The sequence below is a fragment of the Acipenser ruthenus genome, chromosome 57 (assembly GCF_902713425.1).
Source record: "Acipenser ruthenus chromosome 57, fAciRut3.2 maternal haplotype, whole genome shotgun sequence".
Classification (NCBI taxonomy): domain Eukaryota; kingdom Metazoa; phylum Chordata; class Actinopteri; order Acipenseriformes; family Acipenseridae; genus Acipenser; species Acipenser ruthenus.
Window position 1 is genome coordinate 2,917,575 of NC_081245.1, and position 20,871 is coordinate 2,938,445.

Here is a 20,871-nt window from a genome sequence, read left to right on the forward strand (position 1 = left end):
CTTTGGTTGATCCCCGGAGCCAGCATCGCAGCCGCTGTGTGTGCTGATGCGCCAGGAAGGCAAAATAAGCTGATCCCTGGAGCCAGCATTACACTTCAGCCATTAACACCAGACAGAAGGATATCTACATCATCATATGGATGGAAACGTAAATGGATGGAGACACATGTGGATCACATTAGTTTACTGTCAAGCTACGTCTTAGTTGGTGCTTATCTTGGCGAGAGCCGAGTTCAAATCAGCATGAAGTTTTAACATCTACTCTCGTGTAATGGAAATCATGACATTTAATAGTCTGATCATGTCAACACATGTGTTTCCTTGATCTAGCGTATGTGCAATGATAGCCACAAAAGTCCAGACTGGTCGTTTCATACATTTTCATACATCATAATGCCTATCCAGTTGTGAAAAAGTCACTCTGAGGGTGGATATGTTCAGATGCTGTAAACTACCACCAAGCTGCCACTCTGCCATGGCTATCATATCCAAATATAATCCATAGACACAGACCTTTACAAAAATCACAATGACATTTTGCCACCTCAGTGTTATTGAGATTGTGGATTCCTGTTGGTGTCACATTTCTTCATCAATTCTTGTGACGCTCAGCACGTGATCAGTTCTGAAGGTCATTGCCATTCAATATAAAGCAAAGATAAGATTAGACTTTCCTGGCAACATGATCCCGTATATTGGTCAAGTTCAAAGGTGAGGACTGATACTGCATATATGAACAGTTGGAAGCAATTCTCGTAAAGGTCACTCACAGTTCAGGGAATTTGTTTTGGGGAAAAAAACTGGCACCATTTAGAATGAACTGCTTTTGTGTGAAGTACACTAAAATAAATCTGTATTTTTAACAGTAAAAATGGTGACGGTAAAATGCCTTATTTTATATTACGGTAACTTTCATTAATTAGGTACTGCGGGAAATGACCTTACATTCCTTCAAAAAACGCCTTTTTACATTAAAATAAAGGTAAACTCCAGAAGGCACATTAGCACTAGTAGCAGCTTAATATAGACAGTTTAACACACACTAGGTGTAGTAAAGCAACATAAATAGTCGTTAGCGTCAATACTAGAAACACTTTGTATAGCATTAACATTGGGTCGATGTGCGGGGAGCAGGGAAAACACAAGCGAATCTCTAGAAAGGGAAAGGTCCGCTGCCCAGCTCACCGCTCCTGGAATGTGCGTCGCTCGCAGGGACAGCAGGTTCCTCTGAGCCCATCTCAATAGCTTGAAAGCTATACGATGCAAACCCGGGGACCGTAGGCCTCCCTGGTGGTTGACATATGCTACCACCGTTGTGCTGTCTGTCCGGATCAGCACATGTGTGCTGCTCAGCACTGGGAGGAAGTGTTGGAGAGCAAGGAATACCGCTGGCAACTCCAGCATGTTCCTGTGCAGGGATGTCCAGCGGTCCGGCCAGGATCCGGGGACTCCTCTGCCTTCCTAGACCGCTCCACAGCCCAGGCTGGAAGCGTCTGTCGTCACCACTTGGAGGTTCAGTACTACTCCCATTTGCACACCTTTGCGCAGGTGAGAGGTCGTCCTCCACCAGCGTAATTATTGTATATGAATTTAATACTTATATTTTGCTATACAACTGTGTTACACAAGTCCATTCTTCATAGGAATTTATAACTAATTATTGGAATGTTAATTTAAGGGCTGCTTGGTGGTGTGTGCCGTCTCTTTAATGAATGTTGAACTCTGTACCGCACCGTGTATCATAAAACAATTCCTGTACAGCTTCGCAGATTTCCAGGTATTGACACAGAAACAAATGACACAAAGCAAAACTACATCAAATCAGAACAAGCGGGGGCGGTGTAGATAAGAGGTCCTAGTTATTTATACCGAGTACCACCGCAAAGTCTACACTCCGACAGAAAAGTGCCAAGGAGGAGAAAGAGACTCGTGGGGCCGCGACGTTTTCAAAGGTGAAGCAAAAAGATTATTTCCAAATACTAAAGAAACGAACATCACGTGCTGCTTAGAATTAGGGCTTCTGATTTTCGGTTTTCACCGATAAATCCAATAAAACACCTCCTATACAAAATAAATGAAATCTGTGGCTAGCCAATAAACACCGGAAAACATCGGAAAAACTGTGGAAATGTTTCATCAATTCACGTTGACTTTACCCTTTTCCCATTAAAAAATAAAACCTACTACAAAAATAATAATAAATGCATTTCTCAGTGCTGCTGGCCAATGTCCCGCCTTCCTGACTTACATCTATCAGTGATTCGTTCTGAATACTTTAAACCCGACCCAACTACTGAGTGACAGCAGATTCCTCCATTTCTATTGGAGACTCCGCTTGCGAGATTAAAAACGAGATTACAATCAGGATGGAGGCTTGTTAGCGGGATTTCAAACTGTATTACAGTTAAGATACAGAGAGTTTAAAACAGGATTGTGGCAAAATGGCTCCAGACAAAAACCCCAGAAGAATGTGCCGAGACCAGAGGGATTTCGCTGAGGAAAACAGCAAAGGAAAGAAATGAAAATTAATTTCATGCAGTTTATCAAAAAGGAAAGCCCCGAAAAAAAAACAATTTACATAAAACTCGAAAATCGCTCAAAATAAGCACCGAAAAATACAATTTATAAAACCCGAAAAACAGAAGCCCTACATATAATGCATCTTTCAGAAGGGCTTGGATCAGCACAGGCGTGCCAGTAGAAAGACCTTGGTGCTGTAATAGAATCATCGCTGTCTATAAGCAGACAGTGTGAGGAGGCAATTCAATGGGAAACACAATGCCTGCTTATATAGTCAGCAGTGGAGAGTGAAAGTCAAGGAATAAAGTGTTCACATTGACTGAGTGATTCCCCTCCCCATTACTGCCCTGCCTGTCTCAGGACTCTCTCTCTCTGTGGTATGTGGGAGGGAGGGTAAAGGAAGTGGATCTTGGAGGGGATTAGGGTTCTAGTCCCTGTGTGGGAGAGATGGAGCTGCTCGGCTCTGTACAGACTCTATAAGAGAGAGAGAGGCAGGAGGAGACTCACATACACCTGGATCTGAAGAGAGAGACGCTGCCTGAGCCCCTGCAGAGACACTGACACACACAGCCAGGTAAGAACCAAGACCACGGCATAAAGAACTACAGATCCCAGCATGCCTCATCACTGCCACGGACACAGAGGAATGCTGGGTGCTGTAGTCCTAGCCAGGGCTGTACAGATTCACTGTGTGTCGATGAATCGAGATGCTTTCTTTACATGATGACACACAGAGACACAGTGAAGACATCCCCACCTCCCCTAGATTAGCACTCTGAACAGACCAGCCCTGCACAGAGACACAGTGAAGACATCCCCACCTCCCCTAGATTAGCACTCTGAACAGACCAGCCCTGCACAGAGACACAGTGAAGACATCCCCACCTCCCCTAGATTAGCACTCTGAACAGACCAGCCCTGCACAGAGACACAGTGAAGACATCCCCTCCTCCCCTAGATTAGCACTCTGAACAGACCAGCCCTGCACAGAGACACAGTGAAGACATCCCCACCTCCCCTAGATTAGCACTCTGAACAGACCAGCCCTGCACAGAGACACAGTGAAGACATCCCCACCTCCCCTAGATTAGCACTCTGAACAGACCAGCCCTGCACATAGACACAGTGAAGACATCCCCACCTCCCCTAGATTAGCACTCTGAACAGACCAGCCCTGCACAGAGACACAGTGAAGACATCCCCACCTCCCCTAGATTAGCACTCTGAACAGACCAGCCCTGCACAGAGACACAGTGAAGACATCCCCACCTCCCCTAGATTAGCACTTTGAACAGACCAGCCCTGCACAGAGACACAGTGAAGACATCCCCACCTCCCCTAGATTAGCACTCTGAACAGACCAGCCCTGCACAGAGACACAGTGAAGACATCCCCACCTCCCCTAGATTAGCACTCTGAACAGACCAGCCCTGCACAGAGACACAGTGAAGACATCCCCACCTCCCCTAGATTAGCACTCTGAACAGACCAGCCCTGCTCCCTCATCGGGGTGAGTCTTTCTCTCCACTGTGGTGGGAGTTTAGCTGTGGTTCAGCACATCATAGCCAGTGTGGAGCTCACAGGGTTGTAGTTTGGATTAGTTAATCAAAGCTTAGAGCACTAATTAAAACACCAACATCACATTTCCTTCCTTCTGTGGCAATGGGTTCAACCCTAACTTCTGCAGTAACATAGTGTTTTTTGCAATGTAGTTTTTTTGCTTTTCGAGGAGTTTTTATTTTCATTATAAACTACAGCTCTTGTGTGGAGGTGTTCCATACATGACTGCTGCATTTCACCACATTGTATTAGACATGTTAATGAAAAGAGTGCAGACTCAGCAATTCTACAAAATAAACTTCTCTGCAGTTTAAAGTCAGTGGTAAGGTAGTGCTGCTAATGTAGCCTCATGACTGCTGACTCGTGATTCTAATCTGCAGGGACAAAGTTCGAGGTTCTGGACTTTAAAAGGAGTCCTTACAGAGAGCAAGGCAGGAGCGGCTTTGTGCAGAAATGGCAGCAAACACTTCTGCTCTGGAGGCAGATCTTTCCTGTGCTGTGTGCTGTGAGATTTTCAAGGATCCTGTAACTCTTCATTGTAACCACAGCTTCTGTAAAGCATTTCTGGATCTGTGCTGGAAAGAGAAGAGAGCTCGGGAGTGTCCCGTGTGCAGGAGGAGAAGTTCAGTGGAGGAGCTTCCTGTGGATTTCAAGCTCAGGAATATTGTGGAGTCCTTCTTAAAGGAACACAGTCAGAATCCTCCAGCACCTACTGGAATATGCAGTCTGCATGATGAAAAACTGAAGCTGTTCTGTGTGGATGATAAAGAGGCTGTCTGTCTTGTGTGTCAAACTTCAAAGAAACATGCAAAACACACGTTCATTCCTGTTCAGGAGGCTGCACAGGAATATAAGGTATGGAAACAATATTCATGTGAAAATGTAAACACAGTATTCTCTTTTCACAGCATATTATACAGAGTTATTATAATGAGGCAGTTTAAACAACAAGATCCAACAAGTCTTAGCGAAAAACAAAGTCTGTGGTCCAGTGGTTAAAGGAAAGGGCTTGTAACCAAAAGGTCCCTGGTTCAAATCCCACCTCACCTCATTGTGTGGCCCTGAGCAAGTCACTTAACCTCCTTGTGCTCCGTCTTTCGGGTGAGACGTAGTTGTAAGTGACTCTGCAGCTGATGCATAGTTCACACACCCTAGTCTCTGTAAGTCGCCTTGGATAAAGGCGGCTGCTAAATAAACAAATAATAATATTACAATATCATTGAAAACTACAGTTGCGGGCAACTTTACGGCTTCCAAGCAGTTATCGTGAAATTTAAGCGCATTGGTTATTATAAATGAAGCGTTATCATCACAACTGTGTTAATTTTGGCACAAATATTGGAATCATTGGTTAGTAGCCAATTTAAATTTTATTTGGATGCAAACAAAATTCTAAATAGTATGCAGTCATATACTTTGCAAATAATGCATATAAGAGGCTAACATTGTTCTAAATTCGAAATGGCTCTGTTTGAGTTTGCGTATGCGTGTGGTGACCTATTCTTCATTTTGCAATATAAAATAAAGTCTACAGCATGTATTGGTTCTTGTATATTTTAATACCACTATGAATTAATGTGCATTTTTTAAGCAATAGAAAGTGATAGTGTAATGATTGGCTATCAGGGGTGCCTGGCAAATACACAATTCACCATATTTAATTGTGACCAAACCGCTACTAGGACATTATTATTATTATTATTATTATTATTATTATTATTATTATTATTATTATTATTATTATTATTATTATTAATTAATTTATTTATTTATTTATTCATTATTTATTTCTTAGCAGACGCCCTTATCCACGGTGACTTACAATCGTAAGCAAATACATTTCAAGTATTACAGTACAAGTAATAATACAATAAGAGCAAGATAAATACAATGACTTGTGCACGATTTATGAGTAACACCACTCAAATCCTAAGGAATTATAAACAGGACAGAGCAGAGAAGAAGCTGGAACGGAACCCAGAGAGACAGTACTGGGTCTTGTATATTTTAATGCCACTATCATTTAATGTGCATTCGTAAAGCAATAGAAAGTGATAATAGTGTAACAATTGTCTATCTGGGGTGCCTGGCTTCGTTGCCACATATTCAGAATTTGCGATTTGTTGTTTTATCAATTTAGTCTTAATAATTGTATCTGTCACTGTAGTTATGAAATAAAATAAAAAGTGAACAGTATTGTATTTTTTTGGCTTCTGTTCAGCTACGACAGCGTTGTAAAAAAATGCGATTGCAGAACATTTTTGTACAGCCTGAGAAGACCGTAATTTTTTTCAAATTCTTTGTGTGTATCAGTATTGCCTGCATGTCCACGAGGTTATAAGTAAACAAACAGCATTACGGCTGAGAAGCTGGTAAACTCGAATTATACTAAAATGTCTGCTTTTGGGGGGATTCTCCATGAATAACTAATAATTACAGTTACAACGTTATTTTAAAGAGCAAGCGATTGTGAAGCGTTCTGTCTATACATTTAATTACCATAAATAAATATTTCAATGAAATATACGGCCCCAAAGCCGCCCCCCCCCCCCCCATGCGTCTTTGGGTTACACGCGCGGCTTTGTTGCAACAGATTCAGAATTTGTGACTGTGTTTGACCACAGTTCAGTCCTAAAAATAATTATATAACGATTTTTAAGCAAACTGAATTCATGTGACTTGTAAAGCTCATTTATTATGTATTTTTGTGTTTGTTTCGATTGTCTTCTGGTTTAAAAAGCAGAGTGCAGGTTATTTATTTTTTGCGTGGATGCAGCTGCAACAGTAGTTCACAGTATGTGTCTTTATATACTGCATACTGTGTGTACGTGTGAATTAATATCATCCTTTCCACTGTAATTAAGTTACATGAGTTAGTAAAACTGTTCTTTAAACATCAGCAAAAAAAATTGCCGTTTTAAGAAAGATTTTTTCCCTAGCTTGTTGACTGTACCGTGTTAACAGCTGTCCCCAGTGGTGGGAATGTGTAATTTCAAGGTGAAATATATGCAAAACTGGCATGTCACCCATATTGATTGGCTCATAGCGGTCATGTTTGTTGATGTATGAACTTTTCCTGACTAACGTTTTTAGAGGACAGCACAAAGATAACGTATACCCAAGATTCGTGTAAATCAGCCAAAGGGCTCGTGAGGAGTTGTTATTTAAATGTTTTATGCAAAATCCAACATAGCTGCCACACCATGTGACTGATCCATTTTTCCTTAAGTAGAATCAATCGTGGACATGAGCGCACTATGTACAATTTTTTTCACAGCTGTACTATTTACCGTTCATGAGAAGAAGACTTGAATATTGTCCAAACTTTTCATTAAATCCAATATGGCTGCCACACTATGTTACAAAAGGCAGCATATTGACCACGACACAACATCCCATAGTCCTCTACATCCGTGTCAAATTTTGTACATTCTGGTGCAGCCGATAAGAAGTTATACGTAGTTTTATAGCCAGTTGCGTATGTTGATGATGTCATGCAGCGTGGACGCCATGATTTTCACAGTAGCAACTTCCCTTGACCAAGCGTAACAGATGACCATACTGAGATGGTTTATTCCAATTTTAGTTTCAATCAGATAAGCGGTTTCAATTTTATGGTAATTTTATGTCATTAATCAATGTGGTTGCTAAAACCACACAACCAATCAGCTTCATATTAACAACAGCTAATCATGGACTATCCCTCAACATGTATAGCATAATAATAATAATCCTAACAAAAACAATAGGCTTCCAAAGCCTACGGCTTGGAAGCCGAGAGAGAGAGAGAGAGAGAGAGAGAGAGAGAGAGAGAGAGAGAGAGAGAGAGAGAGAGAGAGAGAGAGAGAGAGAGAGAGAGAGAGAGAGAGAGAGAGAGAGAGAGAGAGAGAGAGAGAGAGAGAGAGAGAGAGAGAGAGAGAGAGAGAGATCCTGGGTGCAGAGTGGGGGTGGTGCTGTATAGGAATGGGGAGGGGAGCGTGTCTGTGTGCAATAATGAATTCACACCTGAACCCTTATAAACCCTCACACAGGAGATTTCTCACACACTGCATTCATATTGCTACTAGCCAGGCATGTGTTAACAGTGATGTGCAAGCTCTGGATTTCATTGCATTTCAGGGAGAACTCAAGACTGCGCTGCAGCCCTTGCAGGACAAGCTGAAAACCTTTAATAAAGTTAAAAACGAGTGTGATAAAACATCAGAGCACATCAAGGTAAGAGAACTAGATTAGTGATTGAAACAATACACAACATACATTTTCACTGGACACCCACACTAACTCTAAAGTGATCCTTTTCTTGTATAGAAACAAGTCCAGCAAACAGAGAGGCAGATAAAGGAGGAGTTTGAGAAACTTCACCAGTTTCTACGAGATGAAGAAAAGGCCAGGATAGCTGCACTGAGGAGGGAAGAGGAACAAAAGGGAAGAATCATGAAAGAGAAGATTGAAAAACTTACAAGAGAAATCTCATCCCTTTCAGACACAATCAGAGTGATAAGAGAGGAGATGAAAGCTGAAGACATCTTCTTCCTGCAGGTAGTGATTGTTTAACTGTGTGTGACATGTTCTTATTGTGAATGCACACTCACTACTACACTATGAATGGGACTTCACAAGCATTTATGTCAGTACACATTTGAACTTCATTTTTAACATTCATTTTTCAAGCATGGTTTGTATTGCTGTTTGTTCTTAAGTTTACCCCACAAATGGGTAAAACATGCAGCAAATGCCCCTCCTCCAGCCCCACAAACCAGCAGAGGGGTCTCATTGGTTTGGTGCTCCAGAGAATATGTTCATGGATAAACACTAAGTTCATGGATAAACACTAAGTTCAAAATGTAAAGCTGGACAGCGGTGCTGCTGTTTTCTATCAAAGTGGTATTTGTGTTTTAATAATGTCTTCATTCATGTCCTTGTTTGTTTCAGAAGTACAAAGACACACAGAGAAGGTATGTAAGATGTGGCCTGTCTTCCCCTCTTGTATTGTATTGAATGCAAACACAGAGCAGCACTAACTCCTGAATATGATTGCAGAGCCGAGTGCACACTGCAGGATCCACAGTGTGTTTCAGGAGCGCTGATAGATGTAGCCGAGCACCTGGGCTCTCTGAAGTACAAAGTGTGGGAGAAGATGCTGGGGATTGTTCAATACAGTGAGTCCTGTGGGGAGCATCACAAAGGAGGGGGGGTGCTTATAACCACAATCCACAATGTGTGTAAGCAGCAAGATACAGCTCTCTACAATCAATAATAATACACAATGAAATGTACACACCTGTAGCAAATACACTTGTATCCATCAGAGAGATCATCTCTCAGTTCAATATTAAACATTGTGAGCTGCTCATAGTATTGAGGTGAGCTGGAAGAGCATTCCAAGAGAGCAAAAGGCTTTCTGATCCCATGCTGGTCTGCATTGAAACTCCTTGTAAAGAAACCACTGCAGTAGAACACAGACTTCTCTGAGTTCAGCCCATTGTCTTGGAATGCTCCCAGAGCTCTAAGAATGTTAGTGCTGAGCAGTGTCACAGTGTTCTGTTCTAGAGCTCTGTGATTTAGATTTAAATGGATCTCATTTAACACTAGAACCGCCAGCAGTAGTCATTTTGACGGGTACATTTTCAACAGCTGTTCTTAAAAGTTATGTTTGATATTGAATAATAATATTTGAGAAAAATCTACAATGCTTAGCATGTGATTTATTAAAATGCTTGCAGGTAGATGTTCTCATTTCTAACTGTCTCTAGTTTCCTCTCTCAGCTCCAGTGACTCTGGATCCCAACACAGCACAACCTAGACTGATACTGACTGAGGATCTAACAAGTGTGAGAAAAAGCGTCGAGAGACAGCAGCTTCCTGACAACCCAGAGCGGTTTGATCGCTATACTGGTGTGCTGGGCTCTGAGGGGTTCACTTCAGGGAAACACTGCTGGGACGTGGAACTGGGGAGCAATACTTTCTGGGAACTGGGTGTGACTAAAGAGTCCAGCCAGAGGAAAGGGAGATTCACCTGGAACCCAGAAGCAGGATACTGGATTATAGCCCTGAGGGATGGGGATCAGTACTGGGCAAGGACCTCACCACAGACACGACTCACTGTGGAGAAGAAACCCCAGAAGATCAGAGTTCAGCTGGACTGTGACGGGGGGGGGGTGGCATTCTTTGACTCCAGTGATATGAGAAAACCTCTCTACACTTTTAAACACAGATTTACTGAGAGAATGTTTCCATGTTTCTGGCCTGGCTCTGCCCCTCTCAGAGTGTGCCCTGTGAAGACAGTTATAAAAGTGGAGTAGCCCAATGTGTTCAGCATAAACAATAGGGATTAATAATAATAATAATAATAATAATAATAATAATAATAATAATAATAATAATAATAATAATAATCTATTAATTTTGAAAAGGAACAGAAACATTTTAAATAGAAAAAGATGATCAAAGTGACAAATGTAACGATGTTTAGAAAACTATTAAATATATTCTAACAGAACATGTTCACCCTCCTCCACCCCTTGAATCAATGTAGAAATACAATTACAAAAACTAGAACATGAACTGGTTAAAGAACACTGAATAAAGAATATGCGTTCTGGAATAATATTCAATTAAACACAATGCTCTATTGATGTGTTATACCATCTACAGCTTTGCAAGCTCTGTAAATAATAACTCCCTCAATGCTGAATGAATGAATGAATAATGATTGCTGGGCTGGTCCGCGGCGTTGTTGATTCGATCAGGATATTGTATCATTTAATTGGTAAATGTATCGCTGTAATAACTTGGAAGCTGCACATTGTGATCGTGTGGATGTGTGTCTTTTGTGGTCGCTGTGAAACGGTCCCGCAAATCACTGCTCCCGGATCACAAAGGATCGGTTCACTGCCCTCCCTTTGATGTAATTAATGATTTTTTTTTTAATAATAAAAAGTATATATTTTAATTTGGACCTCGTGTGCGGTGTCTGTTCATCTCCGTGTGGATCTCGCTCACAGAAGCTGTGTGAAGGAATCCGAAAGCATTCGCATACGAAGTTAAGGGAGTACTGACAGGTCACTGCCACCAGGGGGCGCAGTGCCGTTAGGAAAGTTAGTGAGGCGGCGCTTGGCGGTGACGCGCGTCTCCAGGTGTAGAGAAGCCACTCCGTGGCTCATCAGTGAAAGTCTCACGGCTGTGTTGAATGGTGAAGACAGCGACATTAAGAAGCACTTTAAGGTTCAAACTCGTTCAGACCGGAGCGCCTCCTTGTTTTCTGAGAGTGAAGCAGTGCTGCTACAAGAGACAAAGATCCAGTGACTTGTAAGAAATATTAATTTCATTTTATTTTTTTACTACATACTTGGTGGATTATAGAGTGAATTTATTTGATAATCTCTCTCTCAAAGAGCTAGCGCCATCTAGTGCTTGAGCCAGGTAACCCATCCCAGCCCCTCCTGTCTCTGTGTCTCTGGGTGAAGACGTGTCTCTTCCCTGGTTTCGCTATGATAACTGTGTGTTTAACTGTGTGGGATGGCAAAACATTACAAATGAATCTCTGTAACTTCCAGAACCACATTTAAACCGTCCAGAAGAAAAGATATTTCACTGTTAACATGTGTCAATACATCTCTCAATAAACAAATCATAACCTCGCTGCGTTTCTATTTACTGGCAGCAAGAACCAGTCCCGCTCTGTATGCCGCTGATTTTAATTGAATTAAACCATAGAAATCGCGCTCTAAAGTGTGTTTGTAGTGGTGCTGTCTCTGTGTCGTGTTGTTTTCTATTCACTCTGCCCTTTTATAACTGTGACTGCAGCAGCCCAGGCCAGTGAGGCACTATCATTTCCATTATACCCTCATGCTGGGACTGGATTTGGAATGGGAGATGTTTATTTTTAGTGTGGATTCAAGTAGAAAGTGACATTTTATGTTTTCGGTAAGAACTCAGAAGAGGAGTTCATCGTTAATGAAGGCAGATTAACAAGGTGATGTTACGTCTGTTTTAATGGGTGTATATCTGTGTTTCTTGCCACGGCATGACAAACTGCCGGTTTCATTTTTAGCTTCCAGTAGAAAATAGCTTTTCCATTGATCGCTGTTGATTGTTACATTTTGAGTTGAATATTTTGTAATTGAAAAAAGAAACGCAAGACGTTTATAAAGGAAGGCGAGGAGGGACGCAAGACGTTTATAAAGGAAGGCGAGGAGGGACGCAAGACGTTTATAAAGGAAGGCGAGGAGGGACGCAAGACGTTTATAAAAGGAAGGCGAGGAGGGACGCAAGACGTTTATAAAGCAAGGCGAGGAGGGACGCAAGACGTTTATAAAGAAGGGAGGGATGAAACTACTAAGAGAGAAAAGAACTCAAATAAAAACAACATCTAAACAAATCCATTTACAACGACACTGACTTCAATCTGTCTTTCACTCTGAAGAATTACTCCCAGATCAAAGCAACGCGACTCGCTCCATTGCTTACAGGTTCATTGCTCTGTATCCCCGCATTGCAATTTAAATAGCGCCCCTTTTAATGCAAACACGTGAGATAATTAACACTTCAAGTGGTTTCTTTGTTAATTCTACATGTTTGCTATTTGTTAAGTTTATCAAGCCGTGTGTCTCCAGACAGGATATCTGTATGTTATGAATTCAGCGGCGTGTCGTGTAGTGACTGCATCCTCCTCACAGTGAGAGGAAAGCCATCAGTTTTCATTAAGGAACGTAGAGCTACAAAATATCCGAGCTCGATTGAATCCAGCCCCTGGTTAAACGATGCTAATTACAGCTTTACAGACAGGTAGAGAGATCAGAAATAAATGTAACAATCTACCAACCCTGTATTAATAAGAAACAGCTGCTACCCAATGCCAAGCTGTAGCGCGCTGCCTTTAAAACAGTAACTTTGTCTCCCAACGCGTCTCCACACGAATGAACGAAAGACGGAACTCTCCCGGTTAGCACGGGTGTGTGTGACGTGTTTTCAAGTGTGATCTGTGTTACTGTAGAGACCAGCACAATTTATACAGTGTGAATAGACCTATTAAACGCGTCGAACACAATGAAAGGATTTTAGTGCCGAAGATCGATGTATTGTATTTGTGTTTATTTTAAAAAGACCTCTAAGGACAGTGCATCTGATCTGCAGCGTAGTTCACACGTGGTCTTGTTGCTTGAATCTTACATGAATATTTTTAGACTTTGTGTGCCTCTGTGTTATTCCTCATTATGAAACTCACTTGGTCTGTGCATATTTTGATGGTGAAATGCACGCATAATGACGAGTTTGTATGTATTTAAATATTGCCCGAAGGTCTGCCTTTCTCCAGCGTTGTTCGACATTGTGTGAGAATACGCTGTGCTCCAGCAAGTTTGAAATTAGCATCAACAGGTAGTTTATTTGTTTTACCTTCGGACGAGGAGGGCTTATCGCACGCGCATCACAGGTGGTCAACTATGTGAGGCCCCTCCCCCCTCCCCGTGTTTCCCAGCAGTGTTTCCTTGAAGTGAATGTAATTGAATACCCCTGTGTTATGAGGTGAGTGTGAGAGTATGAGTCCAGGTCCGATGCGTGTCACAATGAAGGCATCTGAATAAAAGACTCCCTGTTCTCATGAGAGCCCCTAAAAAAATGAATTGCTGTGCTGAAGCTCAACTCGTCATGGGTTCAGTGTTCCAGTGCTGCTCCCTTGTGAAAAGCTCTTTGCTTGGTCTTGTAACTCAGATCAAGGTGTCATTAAGGAGAGGCTGCATAATGATTAACTTCACAGCGTTTCCAGGAACTCTTCTCCTGTTTATGTCACTTCCCATAACACATGGATGGAATGCTCAACCAAAGAACACAGCCCATCCGTGTGCAACACAGAGCTGGTTATTAGGTAGACACTGGATAATATTATCACAGCATATGAGAGAGCGGCTAAACTGAGCTAATCAAATCCTAACGCTCCGCCTCCCCAAACGATTGGGCGTTCGTTAAGAATGTTTAGATTTGTTGTTCATTGGTTCAGAATAACCCAAGACCCGCCCTGTAGTTTGGATTAGTTGATCAAATGCTTACAGTACTAATTAAAACACATGTATTGTAAATTTAAAACAGCAACGTCACATTTCCTTCCTTCTGTGGTGATGAGTTCAACCCTAACTGCTGCATTAACATAGTTTTTTTGCAATGAATTTCCTTGCTTTTCGAGGAGTTTTCATTTTCATTATAAACTACAGCTCTTGTGTGGAGGTGTTCCATACATGACTGCTGCATTTCACCACATTGTATTAGACATGTTAATGCAAAGAGTGCAGACTCAGGAATCTCAGTAATCAGTTATCTGCAGGTTAAAGTCGGTGGTAAATTAGTGCTGTTGATGGAGCCTCGTGACTCGTGATTCTAATCTGCAGGGACAAAGTTCGAGGTTCTGGACTTTGCTGTGAGATTTTCAAGGATCCTGTAACTCTTCATTGTAACCACAGCTTCTGTAAAGCATTTCTGGATCAGTGCTGGAAAGAGAAGGAAACTCGGATCGTCCACCCAATTTCACGCTCAGGAATATTATGGATTCTAAAGCACATACTGGAATATTCTGCAGTCTGCATGAAGAGAAACTGAAGCTGTTCTGTGTGGATGATAAAGAGGCTGTCTGTGTTGTGTGTCAAACTTCAAAGAAACATGAGAATCACAAGCTCCGTCCTGTTCAGGAGGCTGCACAGGATTATAAGGTATAGAAACAATATTCATGTGAAAATGTAAACACAGTATTCTCTTTTCACAGCATATTATACAGAGTTATCATAATGAGGCAGTTTAAACAACAAGATCCAACAAGTCTGAGCGAAGAACAAATCCTATTACAATATCATTGAAACTAACACAGAGAGAGAGAGATATCCTGGGTGCAGAGTGGGGGTGGTGCTGTACAGGAATGGGGAGGGGAGCGTGTCTGTGTGCAATAATGAATTCACACCTGAACCCTTATAAACCCTCACACAGCCCCTATTAGAGACAGGCAGGGCAGGAATGGGGAGGGGAATCACTCAGTCAATGTGAACACTTTATTCCTTGACTTTCACTCTCCACTGCTGACTATATAAGCAAACATTGTGTTTCCTATTGAATTGGCTCCTCACACTGTCTGGTTATAGACAGTGATGATTCTATTACAGCACCAAGGTCTTTCTACTGGCACGCCTGTTCAGATCCAAGCCCTTCTGAAAGATATATTACATCACACACTCTTTCAGAGTCCATCCTTGCACTGACTTCTTCAGAGAAGTCTAAGGGCGTTGTCAGTTAAGCATTCTCTACTGTGACCTAACTGGGGTCATGTGACTATTGATTTCCGCATGATAAATAACTGACTATTCAAGATATTGGATTCATACACGGTACACTGTCTCTCCTCTCTTACCCCCTGTCTCTCCTCTCTTACCCCTGTCTCTCCTCTCTTACCCCGTCTCTCCTCTCTTACCCCCTCTCTCCTCTCTTACCCCCCTCTCTCCTCTCTTATCCACTGTGTATCCTCTCTTACACCCTCTCTCCTCTCTTACACCCTCTCTCTCCTCTGAGGCTGATAAGGCTGTGGCTGTCTGCTTCTGCCTCATTTCCATTCTTAAATATCAGTCAGTCAGAATCTTTATTGATGCGTCACAAATCTCCAGAGTTGGGGGTTTGTTGCTATGAGAGCCCCCAGTGGCAACCCCAGTGCTGAGGGGATTTCTCACACACTGCATTCATATTGCAACTAGCCAGCCATGTGTTAACAGTGATGTGGAAGCTCTGGGTTTCATTGCATTTCAGGGAGAACTCAAGACTGCGCTGAAGCCCTTGCAGGACAAGCTGGAATCATTTAATAAAGTTAAAAACGAATGTGATAAAACAGCAGAGCACATCAAGGTAAGAGAACTAGATTAGTGATTGAAACAATACACAACATACATTTTCACTGGACACCCAAACTAACTCTAAAGTGATCCTTTTCTTGTATAGAAACAAGCCCAGCAAACAGAGAGGCAGATAAAGGAGGAGTTTGAGAAACTTCACCAGTTTCTACGAGATGAAGAAAAGGCCAGGATAGCTGCACTGAGGAGGGAAGAGGAACAAAAGGGAAGAATCATGAAAGAGAAGATTGAAAAACTTACAAGAGAAATCTCATCCCTTTCAGACACAATCAGAGTGATAGAAGAGGAGATGGAAGCTGAAGACATCTTCTTCCTGCAGGTAGTGATTGTTTAACTGTGTGTGACATGTTCTTATTGTGAATGCACACTCACTACTACACTATGAATGGGACTTTACAAGCATTTATATCAGTACACATTTGAACTTCATTTAACATTCATTTTTCAAGCATGGTTTGTATTGCTGTTAGTTCTTAAGTTTACCCCACAAATGGGTAAAACAGGCAGCAAATGCCCCTCCTCCAGCTCCACAAACCAGCAGAGGGGTCTCATTGGTTTGGTGCTCCAGAGAATATGTTAATGGATAAACACTGAGTTCAAAATGTAAAGCTGGACAGCGGTGTTGCTGTTTTCTATCAAAGTGGTATTTGTGTTTTAATAATGTCTCAATTCATGTCCTTGTTTGTTTCAGAAGAACAAAGACACACAGAGAAGGTATGTAAGATGTGGCCTGTCTTCCTCTCTTGTATTGTATTGAATGCAAACACAGAGCAGCACTAACTCCTGAATATGATTGCAGAGCCGAGTGCACACTGCAGGATCCACAGTGTGTTTCAGGAGCGCTGATAGATGTAGCCGAGCACCTGGGCTCTCTGAAGTACAAAGTGTTGGAGAAGATGCTGGGGATTGTTCAATACAGTGAGTCCTGTGGGGAGCATCACAAAGGAGGGGTGGGTTGTGCATATAACCACAATCCACAATGTGTGTAAGCAGCAAGATACAGCTCTCTACAATCAATAATAATACACAATGAAATGTACACACCTGTTGCAAATACACTTGTATCCATCAGAGAGATCATCTCTCAGTTCAATATTAAACACTGTGAGCTACTCATTGTATTGAGGTGAGCTGGAAGAGCATTCCAAGAGAGCAAAAGGCTTTCTGATCTCATGTTGGTCTGCATTGAAACTCCTTGTAAAGAAACCACTGCAGTAGAACACAGACTTCACTGAGTTCAGCCCATTGTCTTGGAATGCTCCCAGAGCTCTAAGAATGTTAGTGCTGAGCAGTGTCACAGTGTTCTGTTCTAGAGCTCTGTGATTTAGATTTAAATGGATCTGATTTAACACTAGAACCGCCAGCAGTAGTCATTTTGACGGGTACATTTTAAACAGCTGCTTTTAAAAGTTATGTTTGATATTGAATAATAATTTTTGGGTTGGTGTATTATAAAGAAAAATATACAATTCTTAGCATGTGATTTATTAAAATGCTTGCAGGTAGATGTTCTCATTTCTAACCCTGTCTCTCATTTCCTCTCTCAGCTCCGTTGACTCTGGATCCCAACACAGCACACCCTGAACTGATACTGTCTGAGGATCTAACAAGTGTGAGACTCGGCGACGAGTGGCAGCAGCTTCCTGACAACCCGGAGCGGTTTGATAACTATACTGGTGTGCTGGGCTCTGAGGGGTTCACTTCAGGGAAACACTGCTGGGACGTGGAACTGGGGAGTAATACTTACTGGTATCTGGGTGTGACTGAAGAGTCCAGCCAGAGGAAAGGGGAATTCACCTGGAACCCAGAAGCAGGATACTGGATTATATCTCTGGAGGATGGGGATCAGTACTGGGCATTGACCTCACCACTGACACGACTCACTGTGGAGAAGAAACCCCAGAAGATCAGAGTTCAGCTGGACTGTGACAAGGGGGAGCTGGCATTCTTTGACTCCAGTGATATGAGAAAACCTCTCTACACTTTTAAACACAGATTTACTGAGAGAATGTTTCCATGGTTCTGGACTGGCTGTTCTGCTCCTCTCAGAGTGTGCCCTGTGAAGACAGTTATAAAAGTGGACTAGCCCAATGTGTTCAGCATAAACAATAGGGATGAATAATAATAATAATAATAATAATAATAATAATAATAATAATAATAATAATAATAATGACTGTCTGTCTATTAATATTGAAAAGGAACTGAAACATTTTAAATAGAAAATGATGATCAATGTGACAAATGTAAGGATGTTTAGAAAACTATTAAATATATTCTAACAGAACATGTTCACCCTCCTCCACCCCTCTCCCTCGTCACGTGACGCCGGTGTTTGATCTTAGCGCCTCGAATCCATGTAGAAATACAATTACAAAAACTAGAACATGAACTGGTTAAAGAACAACACTGAATAAAGAATATGCGTTCTGGAATAATATTCAATTAAACACAATGCTCTATTGATGTATTATACCATCTACAGCTTTGCAAGCTCTGTAAATAATAACTCCCTCAATGCTGAATGAATGAATGAATAATGATTGCTGGGCTGGTCCGCGGCGTTGTTGAATAGATCAGGATATTGTATCATTTAATTGGTAAATGTATCGCTGTAATAACTTGGAAGCTGCACATTGTGATCGTGTGGATGTGTGTCTTTTGTGGTCGCTGTGAAACGGTCCCGCAAATCACTGCTCCCGGATCACAAAGGATCGGTTCACTGCCCTCCCTTTGATTTAATGAATGATTTTTTTTTAAAATAATAAAAAGTATATATTTTAATTTGGACCTCGTGTGGGGTGTCTGTCCATCTCCGTGTGGATCTCGCTCACAGCAGCTGTGTGAAGGAATCCGAAAGCATTCGCATACGAAGTTAAGGGAGTACTGACAGGTCACTGCCACCAGGGGGCGCAGTGCGGTTAGGAAAGTTAGTGAGGCGGCGCTTGGCGGTGACGCGCGTCTCCAGGTGTAGAGAAGCCACTCCGTGGCTCACGGAATAAAGAAAATAAAGAAAAGGAGACTCTCACTCTCTAAACTAGGAGGTCTATCCTTGCCTGTTCTTGAGAAATATTATTTGGCTGCAAGGCTGTCGGTGCAATACTGGATTTAAAAAAATATTAATGCAGAATGTACCCACCACATGAGACCATTTGGGAAAATGAAGACATCTTCACATCTCCTGGTCCCACAAAAAAGTGTTTAAACATTTAAAATAAATTGTATTCTGCAGACACTTAATATCTGGTATAATGTTTGCATTTTTTTTAGGATTAGACAATAATTTAAAACAGGAGAACAAAGATATTTCGTCCACAAAATAGAAAGGATGGCATCAACACACTGCAGGACATCTCCGGATGGCACACAGGTATCCTTTGACACGCCCAGTCAAGCACAATACAAGAGCAAAGGAACTCCGTTCAATACAAGAGCAAAGGAACTCCGTTCAATACAAGAGCAAAGGAACTCCGTTCAATACAAGAGCAAAGGAACTCCGATCAATACAAGAGCAAAGGAACTCCGTTCAACACAAGAGCAAAGGAACTCCGTTCAATACAAGAGCAAAGGAACTCCGTTCAATACAAGAGCAAAGGAACTCCGATCAATACAAGAGCAAAGGAACTCCGTTCAACACAAGAGCAAAGGAACTCCGTTCAATACAAGAGCAAAGGAACTCCGTTCAACACAAGAGCAAAGGAACTCCGATCAATACAAGAGCAAAGGAACTCCGATCAACACAAGAGCAAAGGAACTCCGATCAATACAAGAGCAAAGGAACTCCGTTCAATACAAGAGCAAAGGAACTCCGATCAATACAAGAGCAAAGGAACTCCGATCAATACAAGAGCAAAGGAACTCCGTTCAATACAAGAGCAAAGGAACTCCGTTCAATACAAGAGCAAAGGAACTCCGTTCAATACAAGAGCAAAGGAACTCCGTTCAATACAAGAGCAAAGGAACTCCTATCAATACAAGAGCAAAGGAACTCCGTTCAATACAAGAGCAAAGGAACTCCGTTCAATACAAGAGCAAAGGATCTCCGTTCAATACAAGAGCAAAGGAACTCCGTTCAATACAAGAGCAAAGGATCTCCGATCAATACAAGAGCAAAGGAACTCCGTTCAACACAAGAGCAAAGGAACTCCGTTCAATACAAGAGCAAAGGAACTCCGTTCAATACAAGAGCAAAGGAACTCCGTTCAACACAAGAGCAAAGGAACTCCGTTCAATACAAGAGCAAAGGAACTCCGTTCAACACAAGAGCAAAGGAACTCCGTTCAATACAAGAGCAAAGGAACTCCGTTCAATACAAGAGCAAAGGAACTCCGTTCAACACAAGAGCAAAGGACCTCCGTTCAATACAAGAGCAAAGGAACTCCGATCAATACAAGAGCAAAGGAACTCCCTTCAATACAAGAGCAAAGGAACTCCGTTCAATACAAGAGCAAAGGAACTCCGATCAATACAAGAGCAAAGGAACTCCGATCAACACAAGAGCAAAGGAACTCCGTTCAATACAAGAGCAAAGGAACTCCGTTCAATACAAGAGCAAAGGAACTCCGTTCAATACAAGAGCAAAGGAACTCCGTTCAATACAAGAGCAAAGGAACTCCGTTCAATACAAGAGCAAAGGAACTCCGTTCAATACAAGAGCAAAGGAACTCCGTTCAATACAAGAGCAAAGGAACTCCGTTCAATACAAGAGCAAAGGAACTCCGTTCAATACAAGAGCAAAGGAACTCCGTTCAATACAAGAGCAAAGGAACTCCGTTCAATACAAGAGCAAAGGAACTCCGTTCAATACAAGAGCAAAGGAACTCCGATCAATACAAGAGCAAAGGAACTCCGTTCAATACAAGAGCAAAGGAACTCCGATCAATACAAGAGCAAAGGAACTCCGTTCAATACA

General features: G+C 41.9%; 2 protein-coding genes across 2 annotated transcripts; both read left to right on the forward strand.

Moving 5' to 3' along the window:
• The first annotated feature begins 4,469 nt into the window (after window positions 1–4,469).
• On the forward strand, window positions 4,470–11,024 carry LOC131724799 (zinc-binding protein A33-like). Its single transcript, XM_059017575.1, has 6 exons — window positions 4,470–4,935; window positions 8,200–8,295; window positions 8,389–8,619; window positions 9,013–9,035; window positions 9,121–9,239; window positions 9,847–11,024. Exons 1-6 carry the CDS (start codon window positions 4,534–4,536, stop codon window positions 10,380–10,382), a joined length of 1,407 nt encoding a protein of 468 aa, XP_058873558.1. The 5' UTR covers window positions 4,470–4,533; the 3' UTR covers window positions 10,383–11,024.
• Window positions 11,025–14,449: 3,425 nt separating this feature from the next.
• On the forward strand, window positions 14,450–18,950 carry LOC131724800 (zinc-binding protein A33-like). Its single transcript, XM_059017576.1, has 6 exons — window positions 14,450–14,780; window positions 15,859–15,954; window positions 16,048–16,278; window positions 16,651–16,673; window positions 16,759–16,877; window positions 17,507–18,950. Exons 1-6 carry the CDS (start codon window positions 14,616–14,618, stop codon window positions 18,043–18,045), a joined length of 1,173 nt encoding a protein of 390 aa, XP_058873559.1. The 5' UTR covers window positions 14,450–14,615; the 3' UTR covers window positions 18,046–18,950.
• Window positions 18,951–20,871: the final 1,921 nt, after the last annotated feature.

Excerpts from the sequence above, each read along its gene's own strand:
- LOC131724799 (XM_059017575.1), top strand. The coding sequence starts at position 4,534 with ATGGCAGCAAACACTTCTGCTCTGGAGGCAGATCTTTCCTGTGCTGTG. Across the intron at positions 8,296-8,388 it reads AAACATCAGAGCACATCAAG|AAACAAGTCCAGCAAACAGA; the intron begins GTAAGAGAACTA and ends TTTCTTGTATAG. Across the intron at positions 9,240-9,846 it reads GCTGGGGATTGTTCAATACA|CTCCAGTGACTCTGGATCCC; the intron begins GTGAGTCCTGTG and ends TTCCTCTCTCAG.
- LOC131724800 (XM_059017576.1), top strand. The coding sequence starts at position 14,616 with ATGGATTCTAAAGCACATACTGGAATATTCTGCAGTCTGCATGAAGAG. Across the intron at positions 15,955-16,047 it reads AAACAGCAGAGCACATCAAG|AAACAAGCCCAGCAAACAGA; the intron begins GTAAGAGAACTA and ends TTTCTTGTATAG. Across the intron at positions 16,279-16,650 it reads AAGACATCTTCTTCCTGCAG|AAGAACAAAGACACACAGAG; the intron begins GTAGTGATTGTT and ends TGTTTGTTTCAG.